This window comes from Typha latifolia, chromosome 8, assembly GCF_019914945.1.
Source record: "Typha latifolia isolate L0001 chromosome 8, TyphaL0001v2, whole genome shotgun sequence".
Lineage (NCBI taxonomy): Eukaryota > Viridiplantae > Streptophyta > Magnoliopsida > Poales > Typhaceae > Typha > Typha latifolia.
In genome coordinates, this window is record NC_133093.1 from 1 (window position 1) to 21110 (window position 21110).

Sequence of the window (21110 nt, forward strand, 5' to 3'; positions counted from 1 at the left end):
TGTTATATCTGGTTTATACCTTTAAAACACTTGTTATCTTTTTCTTCGGTATATTGATCGACAATATTCTGCAAAATTAAAGTTTTACAATTAGATAGCGATGGCGAATTTGTGGACACTACACTAACAAATTTCTTGCGGGAATAAGGCATTCATCCTTATATCTCATGCCCACATACGCTAGAGCAAAACGGTGTCGCTAAACGACATCACCGAACTATTCGTGAACTTGGTCTCACTATGTTAATGCATAGTAATAGAGGATTTCTTTAGTGCTGGTTTTTACTAAATAGATTACCATCATCATCTTTAAATAATGAAGTCATTCATCATCATTATCCCGACACTTTCTTGAGAATGTTCCATTCAAAGTGTTTTCCTTATGTTTGAGATAACATTTTCAAAAAATTTGATCATAAATCATTACCATGTGTATTCATAAGGTATAGTGGAAAGCACAAAGAATACAAATGTTTTTACCCTCCTATCAAAGAAACTTACATCTCTCAACATGTGAGAACAAAACCGGATCAATTGTATACTCTCTTTCTTCATGGTATCAGCTTTATTCCTAAAGTAAATAAGGTCTAATGATGAAATAATTATTGGACTTTTTTTTAACAAGATGTATTTTATAAGGCAAATACTTTAATATCCCTCTAAAATTTATAATCTTAATCTAATGGCTTTAGTAGCCGGTTTTCATACTCGACACTAATTTTTCGGTTTTAGTTCTAAAACCACATTACAGAATAAAAAAGGGAGGGCATAGTGGTCAAGAAGATTTGATTAGGTATGCATTTGGATTATACGTTCTTTTCAAGATTTCTCTTAGATATATGCCCTATTATAGGAGATATCATTTAATAGTAAATAATTTAAATTCGATTGTTTGAAGACAGACTTCAATATAAATATAATTCTCTATCTCTATCTGTTATTAAATTTAATTTAAATTAATTTTAAACTAATGAGAGATCTATAATACATAATCAAAGAGATAAAATTTAATTAAACTTTTATCAAGTTAATTATAAAAAGACAGCAATACTCTTATTCTGATATATATACATTACTCATATATATATATATATATATATATATATATATATAATCAGCGGTAATATATTTTAAATTTTTTTGCATTTCTATTATAGAATCTAATGGGAAAAGGAAAAAAAAGAAAAGAAAAAGGGTCATTTATTTATTTTAATTGACACGCGTTGTTCTTGTATAGGTAGCGTGTGGCGCATGGTGCCGACCACTACATAAGCCGTTGGCGGAAAACCACACAACAGCGGTTGCTTAGACGAAGCAGGCTTTTTCCTTTTCCTCTCCTTTCTCTTCCCGCCGGTCAATCCGAAACATCCCGGATCAAGGAGGAGGAGGGAAAATAATAAATAAAAAAATAGAAAGAAAGAAAGGAAAATAAAAGAATATAGAGGGAAAATAAAATAAGATAAGATACGAAAGGTTTCTTGCTGTTGAGGGACCTAGGTGGGTCTTTGTACGCTACTTTTGGCAGTTGAGAGTGCTCGAAGCGAAGGAGATGGGCTGTTGGAGCGGCACTGTTTCTCCTCATCTCCCCCTCTACCTGGGCCGCCTCCCCCCAGCCAAGAACAAGAAGCATCACCATCATCACCATCATCTTATCCACAGCAATGTCTTGTTGAATTTAGGGCATCATCGACACCAGCAGAAGCAGTGCCCCATCAGGGCGAGGAGGATTTCTTGCTATGCGGAAGAACCCACCAGTAAGTCACCCGGCGATGACCCTACCACTGGAATTCAGATCTATTCTCAGATCGAGAGGTACTCCCCCCTATCAATAACCTTACAGCCTGTTATTCCTAGGACAATTTACTTGCTGGCTTACTCCCTTTTCCTATTCCTAGAGTTGCACCTTAAAACTAATTTTGAGATCCTGATTTATCTATATTTATATAGACTCCGGACTCCAAAATTAGTTATTATATTTGGAATTAGGATCTGACATAGCAATATGTTCATTTCCGATGTTCCATTTTCTGAAATTTTGTATCTCCTCTCGTCGTGCCGACTGTGGATAGAACAGGGTCAGAGCTTCTGGGATAAGGGAAACTAGGACCAAAGAAGGATATATCATACGCCATCAGATGTGATACAGAGCCGACTTTTTTTTAATTGTAATCATTTTTCGATAAAATAAATGTTATTTGACATGCATGTGGTTATGTATGATGAGGACAGGATGTTGCTGGCTGACTGCATGATAGACAAAAATGTCACCACATGATAAATTGACTCTCTCTAACTAAAGTTCCTAAGTACTTGTTAAGGATAAAATAAGCATAATCTGTTTAAGATGGTTGGTTGCCAGAAGTTTGGTAAATGTAAGCCTTACACAATTCAAAAGTTAATTTTACCAAGTTCCTAACCTTTTTAATTTAGGGCTGCAGCAGACTTCACACACAAAACTAGTAATCGCAGGGTAAATCAGAGCTAATAGGAGTAAAAAAGAAATCTCAACCAGAATTTTCTGCATTGCTTAAAGATTTGAAGTATAGATTTATAGGCATAAAGATTGTAACCACCATAATAGTGGACTAATTCATGAACTTTTAACCATTAACTTCTTAACTAGCATGAACCCACAAAGAATTAGCGACCGTCCAATACAGGCTCTCTCTTTCTCTCTTCTCTCTAATTTTTTTCTTCATTTTTTCTCTCTCCATTGTCCAATCTCTCTCTCTAGCCTCTCCCTCTCTTTTTCTTCCTCTCTTTCTTTCCTCTAATCTCTTCCTCCCTCTCTTTCTGTCTCTCTCTCTTTGTTAATCTCTGTTGCTGCAACAGAAAGTCTGTTGCAGTTATAGAAAGTTAGATATAGACACGAGAGAGAGTGGAGAGTGCAAGAGTTGAGAAAGAGAGAGAGGGAAAGGGAAGGGAGTGAGAGAAGAAATGATAAAAACTGAGAAAAAAATTGCCTTGTGGCCATAAGAGAGAGAGAGAGAGAGAGAGAGAGAGATGAGGGAGAGAGGAATTAAAAAAATAAAATTAGAAAAATAAAATTTGCCTTGTGGTAGTAAGAGAAAGAGAAGGGCGAGAAGAAAGAAAGAAATTAAAATATTTTTTTTGCCCTGACAGTAATAAAGAGAGTGGAAAAGAGGAGGGTCAACTTAGTCATTTTTTTATTTATAAATAATATTTATAATTTTACGTAATTAAAAAATAATCCGATACGGGTGGCCGATATGATCGATTTGTATCATTTTTTGGATTGCCAATCCTGTTCCCAATACCAATTTTTGAAATCTTGATTTTCAGTCTTTTCAATTTAATATGTAATGACTCGTTGTGTTGTTTACACTTATATAATGTTTCATCTAATGTTATAAATGATAAGACTCTCAATTTTTACCGCAGATTAATTACTGAAACTGCAAGGCAGTCTCAGTATGGATGGGGGACATCTGGAGATTGGAGTGAAATTGAGGTTTGTTCCTTTAATTTGTAGGGATAACTAATTTTTCTTGCTTTCTAGTGTCTTACTACTAGTCAAATGCTAGAGAACTAGGTTACATCGAAGTCCTTTCCACTAAAGTGGTGTAATATGAATGTGACGTAAGAGAAAAGAATTGAACTCAGAACTTCTTACACTGAACACCCTGCTTGGGTATCCTGATGCTAGATCCGAATGAATTTTCCATTTAAAAGAAAATCTTTTGTGTCAAATATCTTAATTCTTTAGAAGTATGTTTATTTTGGATGATTCCAATGCATTTCACATTCTTAGAAGTATGTTTATATTCGCCAAAATGCTTTGCCAGATACTGATTTGTATTATCTTTTCTTGCATTTTTAAAATTCTCGTTCCTTCTTTTTTTTATTCCTTTCACTTCAATGCCTTTACTTTTGTTCCTTTTCCCTTGTCTCCTTTTCTGATCATGTACTTAACTATTTATGATGACACTTAATCCTATTAATATCCTCTCAATTAACCTGACCTGCAAATTATCTTATGTTACCATTTCTTTAGGGTGCATGGGTGCTTCAACCAAAAAACTCAAAGCCTACGTCTGTCGTACATTTTGTTGGTGGTATTTTTGTTGGAGCGGCACCTCAACTTACATATCGCTTTTTTCTTGAGCGTCTTGCTGATAAGTAAGTCATGTTTTTATTTATTCATCTTTGGTCAATGCATCTTAAGCAACTATTAATGAATCTTTGTGTAGTGGAAGTGTGGAACTTCTAAATTATATACTGAGTTTCTTCATGGAAAATAACTAATGTTTACTTAGGTTTAAAAATTTTCGTTTCCATGACTCACTAGACATACTTGAAATATGTATGATATCCTGCAGACTTACAAACAATTAAATAGTCAATTTCCTCCTTTCTCATTTTATCTGTAGTGGAATCATCAAAAGTGCAACTATTTAGTTGGAGTTCTGGAAAATAACTCATATATCATTATTTAATGAAAAAAAAATTTCAATCTTGTATGCTGCAACCACAATCCCAAAGACACAATGAATATTAAAGTATGAAAAATGGTAGCAAAAACACATCTTCTCTGTCATTACTGCAAGGAATTACAAAGGTATACCAATGCAAGTACTTAACAGATGCCTACCTAAACCAGAATGTCTGCTCAAACTAAAGTGAAGTCTATCCACAACATCTACAAGGAACCAACCATGTTATGCATGCAAATACATGACAAGTGTTTTATGGATGGATTGATAATTAGTCCAACACATTCTCAGTATCACCTACAATTAATTATTATATGGCATGTCTTTCGATAGAATACAATTTATTTAATAAAGAAGCCTTAATACTTGACTATTTTCTTTGTGTGTGTGTGTGACAGAGAGAACTTGACTATCTTATTGCTAAACACTTCAACTTTTGATTGAGATCATCTAAGATATACTATGATATTACGGGGATGATGTTAGTTTAGAAGAAATTTAGATGTTTAATTCAGAGAGAGGGTACCTGATATATCTTTTAAAGAAAATATCCTCCTACTCAATTAATTTCTTCTTCTTTTTTCCTTTTGATATGGAAGGCCTAATGTTTTATTCTAGTTTTTTCTTTCTTTCACGATTTTATGTCAATTAGTGTTACAACTCAGAATTTCAAAAATAAATAATTAATTATTTAATTAGAGATAATTATTTAGATAATGACGAATTTAGTTTTATCTTTTAGGCCTTGTTTGCTTTGAGTTCAAAGACCCCCTTGAACAGGTTTAGAAAATCCAACCTTGTTCAGTAATCAAATATATTTGTCTTTTTCATATTTAACCAAGTTTACTCTCCAAAAAATTTAAGACTAAAAAATAAAATTAACTAATCGAATTTGGATCTTATCCTCAAACCAAACAAGACCTTATATTTTAGGATTTGAACTAAATTGAATTATATTTTTTATTAGGTAAAAAAAAAAAGATTAGAATCCCTATGACTTTTATATCTTAGAAAAGAAAAAAAAACCCTAAAAAGAAATATTTTGGCAACGGTACAGTACCGACAAAAAAAACTAGGTTTTATGGGCGGCTCCGTAGAAACATGTATAAGACTTCAGAGCCTCATCCCCAATTAATGTGGTCTGAACACAACTGCATAAATGCTAGTAGTAAACTATGAGCTAGCTAGAAGCCTAGAACATCAGCTTGTCATGCTGGACATATTGAGTATAAATATAGATAGTATGCTTGTCCTTTTTTCAAGTTGCAGAAGAGAAACATTACCATTTTAAGGGTCTCAATAGCTGGATTAGCTATTATCCAAATATTATAATTTTCTGAGCAGCACTATTTTTTTTTATTGGCACTGACAATTAATCCTCATTTACATATGTAATTTGTTCTTTCATCTTTTATCTATAATGTAAGTGTGTACAATATTTAAGTGTATCAGTTCTATCATATTTTTGTTCTTTTCTACGAACTTTGGAAAATGATTGTTGTTATATTATTTTGTTACCTAGGGGAGCTTTGGTTATTGCAACACCTTTTGCTAGTGGCTTCGATCACTTCTTAATTGCTGACGAAGCACAGTTCAAGTTTGATAGATGCCTGCGATATTTGAAGGATACAGTAGGTCATCATTTACCAATTGAAAAAGAGATGCTGCTTGGAATTTAATATGTCGTCTATCATACTACAGGTAAACGACCTCCCGACGTTTGGTATAGGTCATTCTCTTGGATCTGTCATCCACCTTCTAATAGGTATACTCTCTTAATCTGAATGCATAGTTATTTGGTTTGTCATTATTATTTTGCAATTAATATAATCTTGTAAAATATTTTAGGATCAAGATATGCTGTCCAAAGAAATGGAAATGTATTAATGGCTTTCAACAACAAGGTAATGAATTTGCATTGCTTCATAGTTTTCCTGGTATTCTTGGTTAATAACCCATTACTGCAATTTTTTTGCTACTTGGTGGAAAAAAAAATATTGCATTCTTAATTCCTCATAGTTTTAATTGATCATCAATGATCAGAAATGGCTATATTCTCATAGTTATATTCTCAAAGTCATCCTAGTTCTATAGCTGACAGAATATTTTCTTTATTTTTTTGGATACCCAAAATATTTTTTATTTTTTTTCTCCATCTGTATTTTGTATTTAATTATCTTTTCGTCAACAGTAATGAATGTTTCTTATGTATAATCACATGCCTGAATCTTTGTTCCAAAATTGGAACAACAAGATATGACATATTTGTAGGGAAGCATGTGCACTTTTCTTGCATTACAATTTTGTCTTCTTCAAGTTGTTAATGGTAACTACTGAAAGATGTTTAAAGTATGGTTCCAAGATTCAGCCGGTCTCAATCCATGGCCGATACTCGAGCCGTATCAGATCGGGATCGGTAGTATCGATCAATCCCACCCGATACGGGCTCCCTTCTCTCCTCTCTTCTCTCTTCTCTCTCTTCTTTCTCTCCCTCTTTCTTCTCTCCATTTTTTTCATTTCTTCGCTATTCCCCCATCTCTCTCATTTCTCTCTCTACTCTAGCCTTTCCCTATCTATTTTTATTTTTGTCTAAGTTAGATAGAAAGACAAGAGGGAGAGAGTGGAGAGAGTGGAGAGAGAGAGATGGAGGAACAAATTGAGAGGGAAAGAGAAGAAATTTTAAAAAAATGAGAGAAATAAAATTGCCTTGCTTGTAAGAGAGGGAGGAAGAGAGAGAGAGAAAGAAAGAGGAAGGAGAGAAAAGAAATGAAAAAATAAAATCAAAAAAATAAAATAAAATTTGCCTTGTATAAGAGAGGGAGAGGAAGAGAGAGAGAGAGAAAGAAAGAGGAAGGAGAGAGAAGAAATGAAAAAATAAAATCAAAAAAATAAAATAAAATTTACCTTGTATAAGAGAGGGAGAGGAAGAGAGAGAGAGAAAAAGAAAGAGGAAGGGGAGAGAAGTAATGAAAAAATAAAATATGCCTTGTATAAAAGAGGGAGAGGAAGAGAGAGATAAAGAAAAGGGAGAAAAGAAAAGAAAAAGGGAAGAAGACAGAGAAAGAAAAATAAAAGGGAGAGCCAACTCAGTATTCATCAAAATTTTAGATAAATTAATACATTTTTTTAGTTTTTTGGTTTCATGTGTGAGTAATTATTTATTTTTTATTTTCTTATTATTTTTCTAGTTTTTAGAAATTTGTTTGTATTTTTAAATAATATTTAAAATTTTATGTAATTAAAAATAGTTTGATCCGATATGGACGGCTGATACGTATCATCTTTTCGAATAGCCGATCTCAATCTTAATACTGAGTTTTGGAACCTTAGTTTAAAGGTGGTGATATTTTTGTTCCTTTACAGGAGGCAAGCCTGGCTATTCCATTATTCTCTCCTGTTATTGTTCCAATGGCTCAAAATTTTGGTCCACTTCTATCTCAGCTAACATCATCTCCAACAATTCGCCTTGGGGTTAGTGTACATACCTCTAATTTCATACTATAGTTGGCTCATTGTTTTATGTCTTGATTAGTTGTATTGTGAATAGTTTATCTTATTCGTTATCCCTCTTCATTATCTATCAAATCCTAAAATCTGTGGATCCCTACTTGCTTGTAACATATAGTCAATAGTTGCCAATTTTGCAAAGTTTATTTAATGAGCATGGCCAGTTGGATGTGGATTCTATGGTTAGTGTTCGTACAAGCACTTCTACAAAAGTACTGAGTGCTTATATATTTATGTGTCTTATATACTATTGCTAAATCATGAATTTGAGTTCATGCATTCAATTTCTCCTCCTGTTTTAGTACTGAGGGTTTTTGTAAGTCCACGACAAAAGTGCCACAGGTTACCTAAAATGGATGTCTGTCTTGTCCATCATATCAAAATTCTTTTCACAGTTGATGGTTCTTGTTTCACATGGAAGGATTTTGTTACGAATTCCTTCTGCAAGCCACGCTTCTGTTCTGTGTTTTAGCTGGCAAATGCAGCTGGACGGAGTATTGGGTAGACACTAGACAAGTAGCCAGATATATACTACACCAATACTATTGTAGAACAGTTACCTATAATTCCCTAGTTCACTTCGAACTTTATTTCTTACACGGGATCTTCATCTTGTCATGATAATCCATCTTAGCACCTGATACGTTTTTTTATGAAATATATGGTTCATTTGTCTAGTTGGCAGATTTGTTGCGTTTGAGAACATTCTCTTGTCGAATCTTGGTCACTTAGTTCTCCATTTGGACTATTTCTATGTCTATCAGAACTTCGGTGTACTGGTTTGCAATTGTATGATGTTGCATAGAAGTTAGAAGTGAGCATCAAACCAGTTTGACTGTACTTGACTTATGTTGCTCAGAAAATAGATATCCATTTAAACCTTTTATGTTTTCTAGTTCATAAGAAAAAGTCTCAGTATTCAACTTTTTAATTGAAATGCCTTTAAAGTGGTTTTGGTGTAAAGATGGAAAGGGTGATAGATAAGAAGTGTATTCTACTTGAGAAACAAAGTAGAACATATGAAGAATATTCCTTGTAAAAACATGCATGAAAAGATATTCCTGCAAATATGTCAAAAAGATTGTTTTAGCAGTAATGCAAAATTTAGCTTAATATATGGAGAAGAAAATCGTTTTTATGTTTCATATTTTGGCACCTTGTTCCTCTTTCTCTCTTATTGATCTGCTTCTTGTGCCCTCAGAGGACTGCATTTTGATCAGTTAAGCTCTTCTTGACCATTTTTATTGTTCTTTTCTAAGTTAGACAGCAAGAAGTCTAAACATTGTATCTCCATATCTTGCACCTTTTTTCTTTTTCCTTATCTTGTTTAGTATCAACATCCTGGTGAATGTTTGGAAAGGTGGCATAATTCATAATTACCATGGATTTGAAGCTTGTCTGTCATGGTCATGATGATGAAGATTTTTTGAACTTTCCAACATTATGTCCTTGCGGAAGATATATCTAATAAGACCAATGTAAGTTGATCCCTTTTTTTTTTGACCTATCATTCCTTCCACCCTATGTGTGTATGTGTATATGTATCCACTCCGTGTGTGTTACATTGGACCATTCTTCATCTCAGTAAAGGTATTTTGTCTTTTATCTGAAACCCATACTGGATCTCAAGTGTCATGACTGTACTGTGATATATGCGAAAAGAAAGGCTTGCAGCCTTGCAGACTATTTGCTAACATAATTAACACACAGAATATTTTTGTGCCATGTTATCTGGCATGCGTGTCCTACCAGATAAGTCCACCCACCTTTTTCTATGTCAGATACACATCGTCCTGTTAGTTTCTTAAGGTGCACACATCAATAATAAAGTTCTGAGATGATTTAAATATTAAGGTGAATAATATAAAAGTTAGATGATTGCAGACTTAATAGTATGGTGTAGAATTTAAATTTTGGATGATCCATGAAGCTTGTTGGGGAAAAGATGTGAATCAATGGCAATAATACCAATTCGTTATTTCATTTGAAATTATGTAGAACAAGAAGTCAAGAACAATAGACTTTCTAATAATGCTGGATTGCTAGCCATTTGACACAGAAATTAACTGAACCCATGTCATTCCACTGCTTGTCGATGAACTTGATTTGCTGCTCATATGGATGATATCACACTTGATGAAAAATATATTTTACATTTTACCATCTTGTAAAATAAACATATTCTTTTATCTTGTCTATCCCTTTATCTTGTTTCTTCCTCTTGGTGGACGCTATAATGACTTCCAAATCTTCACTTCAATGTCCTTCACTCCTTGCAATATTTTCCCATTTTAAAATATTAAAAGAAAAAGGCACACAGTTTAAATGTTATTCTACACGTCCCTTTAGAGGGACCCAACCTTTAGATCATGAAGCTGGCACTTATGTCCATCCAAGGCTGCTAGACACATAACAGTTTGCTTCTTGGAGATGCCTTTCAGAGTGGAGGATAAATGCCGGCAGGTTTCAGATTAAGGCTCTAAGCCTATAAGCATCTTACTGTGAAATTAATGTACCTAAATATAGTTGTATATTCTATATAATTTCCTTGAAATTACTTACCATACTAGTAGAAGTTAATAACAGATTTTACGAAAAGCAAAATAACGTTATGCATTTTCAGGAATTCATAAAAATTGTCTTTGTCCTTTTGCTTTATGTTGTTTCTTGTCAGTCACTTTGAGCTAATTTAATTATCCTTATTGGACAAATAGGCGGAAATGGCTATGAAGCAACTAGAGAGTCTCAGTCCTCCAATTATGAGGCAAGTCCTACCTTTGGTTGAGCAACTTCCTCCACTGTACATGGATTTAGTTCAGGGGAGAGAAGATTTTACTCCTAAACCAGAGGAAACTCGCCGATTGGTATGTAAGATAATTCAGTTGTTCCTTGATTTTCAGAATTTGAGAAAGCTACTGGAATTCATTTAAGGATCTCTATGGGTGGTATGTGTCTTTGTGATTGCTCATACCATCATACACTTTTGTGCCAAGTTCATGCATGTAGATGCATCTTAATGTCATGCACCTTTGAGTGCTTCAGATGCTAATTCCATTATTACTTTTTACTTCATAAGTCATAACAGTAGATTGAAGATATCTTTCCAAAAAGAAGAAAGCTAAACAGGTAATTAACTTGATAAGTTATGCAGTTGTGAAACTTTTGTTGTATTAGGGACCAGTAGGTAACAAAAGATAGATGTACTTTTCCTCAAAATAATATTTGGAAGAAAGTTGTATAGGTTTCATTGTTCCAGATATACAGGAAGGTGAATTGGGTAGTTAGTGGTAATAAGAAAGATTGGGGTTCTATTTAACATGAATTCTGTCATTGAGTATAAATGAATACTTACTTCGGAGTCCCACTTAATTAGCTACTTCTCACATACATTAGCATCACATATTCTATCTTAAGTTGCAAACTTTTCACCTTCTTTTTCAGATAAAGTCTTATTATGGCATTTCACGGAACCTCTTGATAAAGTTCAAGGATGACAACATTGATGAAACTTCCACTCTAGCGCAAGTATTAAGCTCTGAATCCACCATAAGTTCCATGCTGGATATATCAATTAGAACTATGTCAGGGGACCATGGACTTCCCTTGCAACAGGTACCTTCTGGTTTTACATTTTAAGTATGAAATGACTAGGTTGAAGCTTACTGGCAATAATCCAGGAACAAATATGATTGTCCAACTATATGTTGTTAACCACTATGATGTCATCTAACAACACACATCTCGCCCATATATTCAGTATCAGTATGTTTTTGTTTTTTGTTTAATTTTTTTCGGTCTTCATTAGAACATGGCTACGATTTCAGATCTTGCCAGATGTTCCACCTGCAATGGCTGATGCTGTGAACCGAGGTGGTGAACTTTTAGCAAATCTGACAGCTGGAACACCATGGGAAGCAGTGGCAAAAGAAGTAGGCAACACGTTGGGTACTGACTCGGGTATCCTGAGGGCGCAGATCTCAAAGGATGTCAATATGCTAGTTGATGTAATTGCTTCATGGATGACCTCAAACTCTGGTCCAAGACTTCTTCGACCATAAGATGAGCTCTACCCATACAATTAACCGTCCAATTGCAACATTGAACTTGCAAAAATGGCTCTGGACCTGCCGGTGCAGTCTTTCGTATGTACAAATTTTACATCCCTGCAAGTTATTTTCTCCAGGGTCCGCCATATAAATGTATGCATGCATGATGCATCATCTCTATCGCCCAATTAGGAAGCGAATCAAAAGATCGCTTGCAAGTTTGTACATCGCCTATAATAATTACATGATGTATATATTTAAATTCAAAAAACAGCTTTCTCTTTATTGATGTCCCCTCGAATTATATCTAGTGTATCATTGACACTGAAAACTGATGGTAGAATTACTTACATATGTCGTCATTATTTTTCAACCTTTCGTTTCTTGGTTTAAACATTATCTAGCTCTTATATTTTATCTTTTTATTCATATCTTTATGTTTCTCTTCTTGGACACATTTTTTGCTTTCTACTTAATTGTGTCTTGTGTTTTGGATATTGTCGCATCAGATAAACTCTATCTAGCAGATAAATTACTCAAGTACGCATGAGGCCGCTGTACTGGATTACGTACTTATCTGTACGGTAGAATGGATTAGCATGTATTGTTCATTTTATTGAGCTTTTGACCAAATTAGCATTCTTTTTAAATTTTATTTACCCACCCAAATAGATCACTCCGGCGAAAAGGGTCTATTAAGGATAATGACTCCCTTTTACTTTATTTTTCTTTTTTTTTCTTTTTTTCTTTTTTTTTTGAGAAAGGATAATGACACTTCAATATCAACATAATTTCACTTATATACTCTTCCTTTCGTGCTTCGAGACATCATCTATTATAGATCTGCAAATGTACTGAAGCATTCCTATGTTACAATTGTTTTGATACTATAAATCGCATTGTTGTGGAACGGGTCTGAGATATGCTCAATAAGGTTCTGTATAGGTCCCTTACCAGTTAGAGCTGCCTGGATGTAGAAGCCTACCCAGGCAATCATTGCCAAGCGGCCATTTTTTATCTCCTTTACCTTAAGCTCTTCAAAAGCAACAGGATCTTTGGAAAGTCCGAGTGGATCGAAGAGCAAACCTCCTGGATAATTTATGTCACCTGGTAAATAGATTCCCAATGGCTCCAGAGCCTCTATCCCACAGTATCTAGCATATTCTGGTCCGACCTATATGGAGAAAAATCTCATATTTCAGCTGATCTAGAAAGAGTAGGACATAAGAAAGATGACTGGCATTACCTCATCAGATCTGTAACATTGAAGGGAATGTAATGAGTTCTCTCATCGAGCAGAATATGTAGAAATTTAATGCTTAGACATATAAGGCATCAACAGGTTTTCTAATAATAATAAAAAGTGTATGTAAAATTTTCTTTCTTCCTCAATCTGAGTTGTAAAAGGAAGCCAATGCAATACTAAAACACAAAAAAGAAGTTCCTCAAAAGACAGAGCAATCGAGGTTGTCTTCCAACCACAATGAAACTGGTCTCTTAGAAGATCCTAAGTCCTCCCTTCCTCCTCCCATTTTCTGTCATGAGACATGCCTTAAGACCACCGATTTTCAGAAGCTCAAAGGTCAAACTAAACAAAATTTTATGAGCTTGAAGTGTAAAGTGTTATTTGGTTTGCCAACTGCAGTATGAGGACATTTTAGCATGGCATGATATAAACTGAAACATCATCAGGACCAAATTCCTATGCAATTGAGATGCTAATTAACTAAAATAGCCATCAATAAAATGGCTGGAATAGCAGAAACATTTATGATACGGCCAAAGTGCCAATCAATTATATTTATGAACCTCAATGTCAAGGGCATGGCCAAACATTATTTATTACTCTATTTATAACAACAATGACACCTCTACAAAATATTATCCAATATAATTTAATTTTTCAGGTGATGACAATATAAAGTGGAGGAGGATGTAAATGACCAACACACATCTTATCTCCTAGGCACATATTAGAATTTTCTTTTCATATTGTCAACCCTAACAGGTCGAGGAAAACGAAAACTTTTCCTCTAAAAAACATGCTCAATAAAAATTCTCCTAAAAAGAAAAAAAAAACTAAAGTTCAAGCAAAGAAAGCCTCTTCAGGTGAAATGCAGGTTACTAGCAAACTTAGCCTGATTTATACCTGTTACACTTTTTGCATAGCAAGAGAGACTCAGAAATAATAGGCACAACCAAAAGTATTTATAATAACCAGAAAAAGATAAATAAAACAAAAATTCTTGTTGGAACGCACTAGGCGTGTATGCCACTATTCCTTTTCTTCTTCGCCGTAACGGAGATCGTGAGCAAACTAAACTTTCCCCTTCTTTGAAAACCCTAACTCTTCTCTCTCGCCCCCCACACAGCTACTTCTTCCCATCTCACCGGCAACCTCGTCGAGCCTCCGTGAGCCTCTCTCTCTCTCCACCATCTCGCTGACATGAGGAGCAGCATCCACACAAGTGGCAGAAAAACTATCAAGACTGAAGTAAGCAAAGCGATCAATCATCTAGGTCCTAAAGTCAACCGATCTCTTCTGAGGAAGGTTACACACCGAATCTGCACAAAGTGTTGACATCCACATTCACCTAATATGGGGTGTGCTAGATGGCTCCGCAATTACTATAACTATGAAAAACTTGTCCATATTTCAAGAGATTGCTAAGCACCTCATGAGGATGGCACCTAACACCTTATCAACAAGATCAGCACCACAAACCATTTCACACTAGAGCATTTGGTCAGAGATTACCAGCATGCAATAGAGTACAGGATTATAAATCAGAAAGTAAGGAGAGAGACTATGACTTGACTTAGGAGGAGGCTGAGTATTCCTCTTTGTGGTGACTACAGGGGTATTAAGCAAGGTTTTCAATATTGATATCGGGATCGATATCGGCCGTCCAAAAAAATAATATTTAATGACCGTATCGACAGTATCAGTCGTATCAGCCGCTCATATCGGATCAGACTATTTTTAAATTATGTAAAATTCTAAATATTATTTAAAAATGCAGAAAAATTTCTAAAAATTTAGAGAAAATGAGAAGAAAATAAAAAATAAAAGTTACTCACATATAAAGCCTAAAAACTTAAAAAATGTATTAACCTATTTAAAATTCAAAATTTTGATGAATATCGAGCTCTCTCTCTCTCCTCCCCGCTTTCAAAATTCAAAACTTACTCACATAAATAAGGTTCTTATTTTTTCTTTACTTCTTTCCCCTTATCTCGCTCTCTCTCTCTCTTTCTCAGGCTCTCAATAATTGGTGCTGCTGCTTCACTATAGCAGCAATAGTAGAGGTCGTTGGATTTACTCAGTGCAGGAAGAGAAAGAGAGAGAGAATGAGAGCAATTACAAACTGAAAAAAAAAAAATTCATCTGAAGTCGCCAGAGGTCGAGGTCATCGAATCTTTGTCAGAGAATGTCGCCAAAGGTCGAGGTTGTCGGAGATCTAATCGAATGCCAGTAGAAGAGGTGAGAAAGAAGAGAAAAAGAGAGAAAGGAAGAAAAGAGAGGGAAAGAGAGGCAAGTGGGGGTGGGGTCCGAGTCAGATCCCACCTGTTCTCACCAGTTTTGGGCAAGATAGGCCGATACGGCTGATCCCATCCGAAACAGATCGGGTATCAGCTACCCCAGCCAAAACTAGGAACTTTGGTATTAAATCATGAGTGATACCAACAAAAAGTTAAATAGGCACTCCCGAACCCTATGCAGATATTCTATACTTCCCAGTTTTTATAAAATCTAGTGCTACTCATTTTCTTACCACAATTGCTTTTACTAAACTCATGCTATTGCACTGAACTTATGGGCACATGTTTAGTAGCTCTATTAGTAATTGGTTGTGAAGATAATCTAGCACGACTAGTAGTTCATTGACCTCGTCCAATACCCAAATGACCATTACTAGCTCAGCCTATGCAGGTTTAACTCCGCATCTAGCTTTGATTTGCTCAACCTAACATAAGAAGGTCAACTTACTAATATGAGTTCTATTGGAATTCCATCTAAGTATCCTTATATCCATGTTGTACTTCCCCAGCAGTCTTAGACCGTCTTACGTGCTTTATAGCCCATCCTTCTACATCTGAGCTATTTTATTAATAAATCTATATAAGTTCAAGGAAGATTTCCTTTTCATCAAGCAATCGATCCTCCCAACTCTCAGCAATCTGCATCCACTATATTATTGGATTCCCCTTGCATACCCTAAATTAGTCTTTAAAGTATATAATAAAATAAAATAAAAGCTTAAGAAAAAGAAAAAAAAAATACCTTTTGATAAAGAAATATTAAATTCTTCCTTAATTTCCTCTCTTTATCCTCTTTTTCATCTCCTCTCACCTTCTATTACTTTCATTCTTATTTTAGTAAAGTGGCTGCCAAAGCCGAACAAATTTGACTAACCCTTAATGGGTTATTGTCTTATTAGAGCATCACCACTAATTCTAAATGGGTTATTACCTTATTGGATGATCATTCGACCCGTGTCGGTTGGCATGGCTTGGCATGGGGGCTATGCCACTGCCACAGCCCATGCCAGGTGTCATGCTCTCATTGGCACAGTTAACATTGCCCAGACATACCAAATGAGTCCAACAATTTAGCAGAAAAAATTTCATCACTGTTTAAGAGGTTATGTGCATCCAACACTACAATTTTCAGATCATTTTGTGCTACTGTGTATTTGACTATGGCACATGAAGGTAAATAAACTTCAATAGTTCAATTTCTTTATCAGGGAATCATAAGAATTTCTCAGCTAATTTTGGTTACTCAAAGATATGCATGCATAAGATTAACATTCCTTTGCAGCTTGTATGTATGATAAAATTAATATCACCTACCAAAAATGTTCTCTAAATCCCTCAATCAACTTATTACTTTCTTGAGATGAATCAGAAGAACTACAGACATAACAGGAAGTTTAACAAGAATAAGAGATGTCTGTTACCATAAGAAGTGCTTGGCAGAATGCTATGACAATGACTCCTTGGCTACCAGCTATATGGAATCCTGGAATACCAAGGTAGTCAAGAGTATCACCCTGGGAAAATGAAGCTTATTTTGTCAGTATCAACAAAGTATGGATTATTTCCCACGTTAAAAAAAATGTCCATGGAAATCATTGGAAAGTGTGATACAATCGCTTGATTTCTAATTATAACATGTGCAGCATTGATCATAGAGTAAGAAGATGAACTCCTACGCACTTGACTGAAGTCTCTAAACAGACATAATCTTGGAAATTATTGGATAATTTAGGTTATCTATTCGTCCATTCACATATCTGCTTTATCAAATCCTCTTAGATATTAATAAATCAAAATTTGGCACAACCAGCAATACAAAGTTCAAATGGTGGATGATACTGTACTAACCATTCTTAAAATTATTCTTAAGTTGTATAAAAAGATTCACTTGAAAAACTAGAGAGAAGTTGCATCTTGATATCTTTGGAAGAATAAGATCTGTTCAATAGCTTGAAGATATAAAGCATTCACCTGAAGTTTAGCATACCCAACTTTCCACCAGACAGGCTCTACGAAGTGCACGACACCAAGTACATCTAGCAATTCAGGTATAATGACACCTAGAGATGCAAGCATGGCCCATCGAGCATGCAAAATCTCAAAGCTGCAAAAAGGCATATAAATGACATGCTTAGCAGTGAAGTTGTTACTCTGATAAACTATTTTCAGGGAAACACTTGTACAAATCAAATCCAAGTCAAGAGTTGGAATTCATCGACTATGAACGTAATATCACATTCACAAGCCACTTGATTCATGCAAAAAGAACTTCCTAGTAATAGTATAAAATGCCACTGTATTTAACCTCTAAAGCAAGATTCAAGATACTGAGAACCTCTTATGGCTAACAATCATATGTAACAAGGACTAAGAAATGCAGAATGCAGAATCATCTTCCCTTCACCACTTAGTGTAGTCAATCATAAATTGAAAGTAAACATTAAACACACTTCTAATGTAAACTATTAGAAGCATACAGCATGCTGTTGGGGCTGGAGTTCCTACTGCCCCCATTATACTTTCTAGACAGATTTACTACAGTGCTACTTTATTGTCTACAAAGATTCATATTGCAGGAGTCTCAACAATTTCCTAATTTTGTTGCTAGAGAAGTAATCAATTTCTTTTCGCAATCTTTCACATCTCTCTCAACCTGTTATTTATTTCTCAAAATAAATTCTGCATACAACAGGATACAAAGTCTCCAGAAATTATTTGAATGTTTGATTTGGTAAGAAGAAAATAAGTGAACCAAACAACTAAATTACATAAAGAAAAATCTGAGAGCTAATTCAATTTAGCAATTAGTGTAACACCAGAAACTCGCTTAATATGTATGTTCAAAGGCTAGAAACATTAAGAATGAAGATTATTATTGTTGATATGACAAGATAAGCATAAAAAGTTTTTTTAAAAAATCACTGTCATGTGCTCATGCTTATTTCAATCAAAAACTGAGGTTTTGTGCTTAGATTTCTAGGAGACCAGGATGACCTTTTTCTTTTAATTAAGATAAAGCTTTAAAATTTTCAAATGCTCCAATAAAGCTCACTATTTTCCAACAGATTTTATCTGATCTTTTTTTATTGAAGGATTCGTACTAACGCCTAAGGAAATACTGCCTTCAATTTTCAAATCATTTAATTGATCTTAAATACTCAAAATTCAAATTTTCAATATGCCTCCAAGGTGGATGACATGCATCCAACGTCGGAACAGGTATGGGGACAAATTTGCCACTGGAAGTCTGGAAGGAGTCCAAATTACATTAACAAGTTGCTTACTGTGGTGCATGCCTCTTTTCCAACGATTACCACTTTATCACAGGAGGTTCTTCTTCAATCAAGAATCAATAAAATATAACTTACTCTTCCAATAAATCATATAATATGATAATTTGGATCTAGTTTCTCGTCTAGATATGTTTTTCTAGATCATCCCTTGATAAACATAGCAATGTAAGATGAACACATAATAAAATAAGTTATAATTTTACATCTGCAGAAGTGTGTATCATGATTACCTCTTTAGAACAATGAGAGAATGTTTTTTCTAATTACTAAATGGCACAGAAGTTGTGAAAATTATCCATACATACTTGATTGGAAGTTGGAACTTAATGATCATATTGAGATTTAAGAGTTACCAACCTAATGCTGACCTTGTTATGGTGCATGTTTAAACTTATGACAATTGACAATATAATTATAGGTCATGCATTTAACATCTAGAGATAAGAACGAAAGAAAACTTAGTGTGTTCTTAACTTAGACCCTCAGGCTGTTGATATCCTGCTTACCATTCATTTCACTTGTAGTAGAGATAGAACAGTATGGAGAGAGCAATAAACAGTGATAGGTAATCAACATACTTAAAGTACTTTCTGAAAGCCACAGGATCCTTTGCCAGACCTGCTAGATCAAATCCGTAATCACCAGGAAGATCCCCAGTCAGATAAGGAGGGTAATTGTATGGAATTGGACCAAGCCAGCGAGGGCGGTCCCTCCCATACCAACAACTGTAAGAAGTAATAGCTGATTAGTTAAGATGAGAATGAGATCTTCTTTTAATGATACTGCACAAGGTGAAGCATCCAACCTCGTAGTGAGTGAAGTCATGTGGTGAGGCATAATTTATACATTCTTCAAAATCACAGTGGACTTGTTTTGGATTTTTTTGTCTTATTGTATTCCACAATTGTTGGAAATTATAAGAACATTTGTAAAAAGGATCTGTCAAACATAGATCATTTTGCATAATTGTCCAAAAAGCCAAAAAAAAGTCTTACTTATCCACTCAAAGTTTGTGATGAAATTTTGTTTTGATATTTCATATTGATGTCTATGAGAAAGGCTTATTTAAGGTGTAGGTCATGTGAATTATATGATAAATCTAATTCATTGACTCCAAATAATCCTCTCCTAAAAAGCCTTTTAACGACGGCTCAACCACAAGGTACACATTTCCGGTCAGACAATGCTTTAGGAGGCTTTAAGTCATAAAGGATAGCTGCCAATGACAGCTCACACATTTCCTTGGTCTCTATTTCTATGTGTATATACCCTTCCACCATAGCTATAATTCTAGTCCCCGCAGAACTGACAGAATTCATAACCTTGATTCAGTGTAAAGATTAACGATTCATATGGTACCTTGCAAGTTTGTGATCCCATCTACAATTTATGTAACTTGCAAACCCAAGAAGAACTCCTTGATTTGGTATTATCTATCAAATCAGTGGGGAAGGATGCAGATTTAACGCATTAGGCACGCAAGAGGTTAGAAGTGTTTGAGGTAAAACAAATTGAACTTTTTAGCAACCTGACTTCCCTTGCCTCCCGGGCGAGTGCTTGGAACTTGGAAGAGCTCTCGACAGCCACCTGTTTGGTCTCCTCCATCCTCCGTCGGAGCTGCTCCCCCAGTGAACTGTTGGCCACAGCCTTCACCGCCGTGAAAGGGATAGCCGAGAAGATTACCACCCCAGCGAGCTACAGATAAGAAAATTTTGAAACTAAGAAGAAGAAGAAGAAGAAGAAGAAGAAGAAGGAAGACGGGTGACCTGACCTCTTGCCATGAGGCCGAGAGGCGAGGAGCTGACCTCCGGGGGCAACGGCTGCAGGGAGGAGAAGAAGGAAAAGAAGAACAGTTAGAAGAGAAAGGGAGAGAGGAGAGGTGGGAAGGTGGGAAGAGTAGAGCCATGGAATGATGGAATGGAAGCAACGCCTTTGGATGTCTTCGATTCAAGCCGCAAATTGGCAGAGACTACCAGATAATTTGGAAATGCAACATTTTCAGGATCGTCAAATGACAGTCCAATCGATTTCCAATTTAAAGATACTCATTAGAGAAGTCAAATAATTTTATTCTTTTTCATATTGGACTACCAGATAATTTTATTCTTTATTTCTAATAAGTATGTTAGAATTCAATTATTTCTATAGTTTAAATTTGATTTAAGTTTTATTCACCATGTATCTTGTTAGTAGACCGATGTATTCTTAGTTTGTTAAGCTATAATATTTAAATTAATTTTAAGCTACTTAAATAATTAAATTTAAAA

General features: G+C 34.9%; 2 protein-coding genes across 7 annotated transcripts; one reads left to right on the forward strand and one right to left on the reverse strand.

The window, feature by feature from the left end:
• Positions 1-1296: 1296 nt before the first annotated feature.
• Positions 1297-12380, forward strand: LOC140793612 (uncharacterized). 2 transcript variants are annotated; one of them, XM_073145182.1, is made up of 10 exons: positions 1297-1812; positions 3403-3472; positions 4016-4140; positions 5977-6085; positions 6156-6219; positions 6303-6358; positions 7818-7925; positions 10676-10825; positions 11403-11573; positions 11786-12380. In XM_073145182.1, the coding sequence occupies exons 1-10, from the start codon at positions 1550-1552 to the stop codon at positions 12017-12019; spliced, it is 1350 nt and encodes a 449-aa protein (XP_073001283.1). In that variant the 5' UTR covers positions 1297-1549; the 3' UTR covers positions 12020-12380. The 2 variants fall into 2 exon arrangements, with proteins under 2 accessions (XP_073001283.1, XP_073001284.1); XM_073145183.1 differs by lacking the exon at positions 10676-10825.
• Positions 12381-12818: 438 nt separating this feature from the next.
• On the reverse strand, positions 12819-20893 carry LOC140793613 (chlorophyll a-b binding protein 7, chloroplastic). 5 transcript variants are annotated; one of them, XM_073145186.1, is made up of 7 exons: positions 20615-20852; positions 20372-20538; positions 20203-20276; positions 19422-19568; positions 17522-17654; positions 16972-17064; positions 12819-13181 (listed from the first exon to the last, which is right to left on the reverse strand). In XM_073145186.1, exons 1-7 carry the CDS (start codon positions 20622-20624, stop codon positions 12873-12875), a joined length of 933 nt encoding a protein of 310 aa, XP_073001287.1. In that variant the 5' UTR covers positions 20625-20852; the 3' UTR covers positions 12819-12872. The 5 variants fall into 5 exon arrangements, with proteins under 5 accessions (XP_073001287.1, XP_073001289.1, XP_073001285.1 ...); XM_073145188.1 differs by having other exon boundaries at positions 20372-20490; positions 20615-20758; XM_073145184.1 differs by lacking the exon at positions 20203-20276 and having other exon boundaries at positions 20615-20893.
• Positions 20894-21110: the final 217 nt, after the last annotated feature.

What these genes read in the sequence shown, in the direction of transcription:
- LOC140793613 (XM_073145184.1), bottom strand. Translation starts at nt 20,749, where the DNA reads ATGGCTCTACTCTTCCCACCTTCCCACCTCTCCTCTCTCCCTTTCTCT. An exon ending in CGGGAGGCAAGGGAAGTCAG is followed by an intron (nt 19,569 to 20,371) that starts GTTGCTAAAAAG and finishes TACTTCTTACAG; the next exon opens with TTGTTGGTATGGGAGGGACC. An exon ending in TCTGCCAAGCACTTCTTATG is followed by an intron (nt 13,182 to 16,971) that starts GTAACAGACATC and finishes TTCTCCATATAG; the next exon opens with GTCGGACCAGAATATGCTAG.
- LOC140793612 (XM_073145182.1), top strand. Translation starts at nt 1,550, where the DNA reads ATGGGCTGTTGGAGCGGCACTGTTTCTCCTCATCTCCCCCTCTACCTG. An exon ending in CTTGAGCGTCTTGCTGATAA is followed by an intron (nt 4,141 to 5,976) that starts GTAAGTCATGTT and finishes TTTGTTACCTAG; the next exon opens with GGGAGCTTTGGTTATTGCAA. An exon ending in CAGAGGAAACTCGCCGATTG is followed by an intron (nt 10,826 to 11,402) that starts GTATGTAAGATA and finishes CTTCTTTTTCAG; the next exon opens with ATAAAGTCTTATTATGGCAT.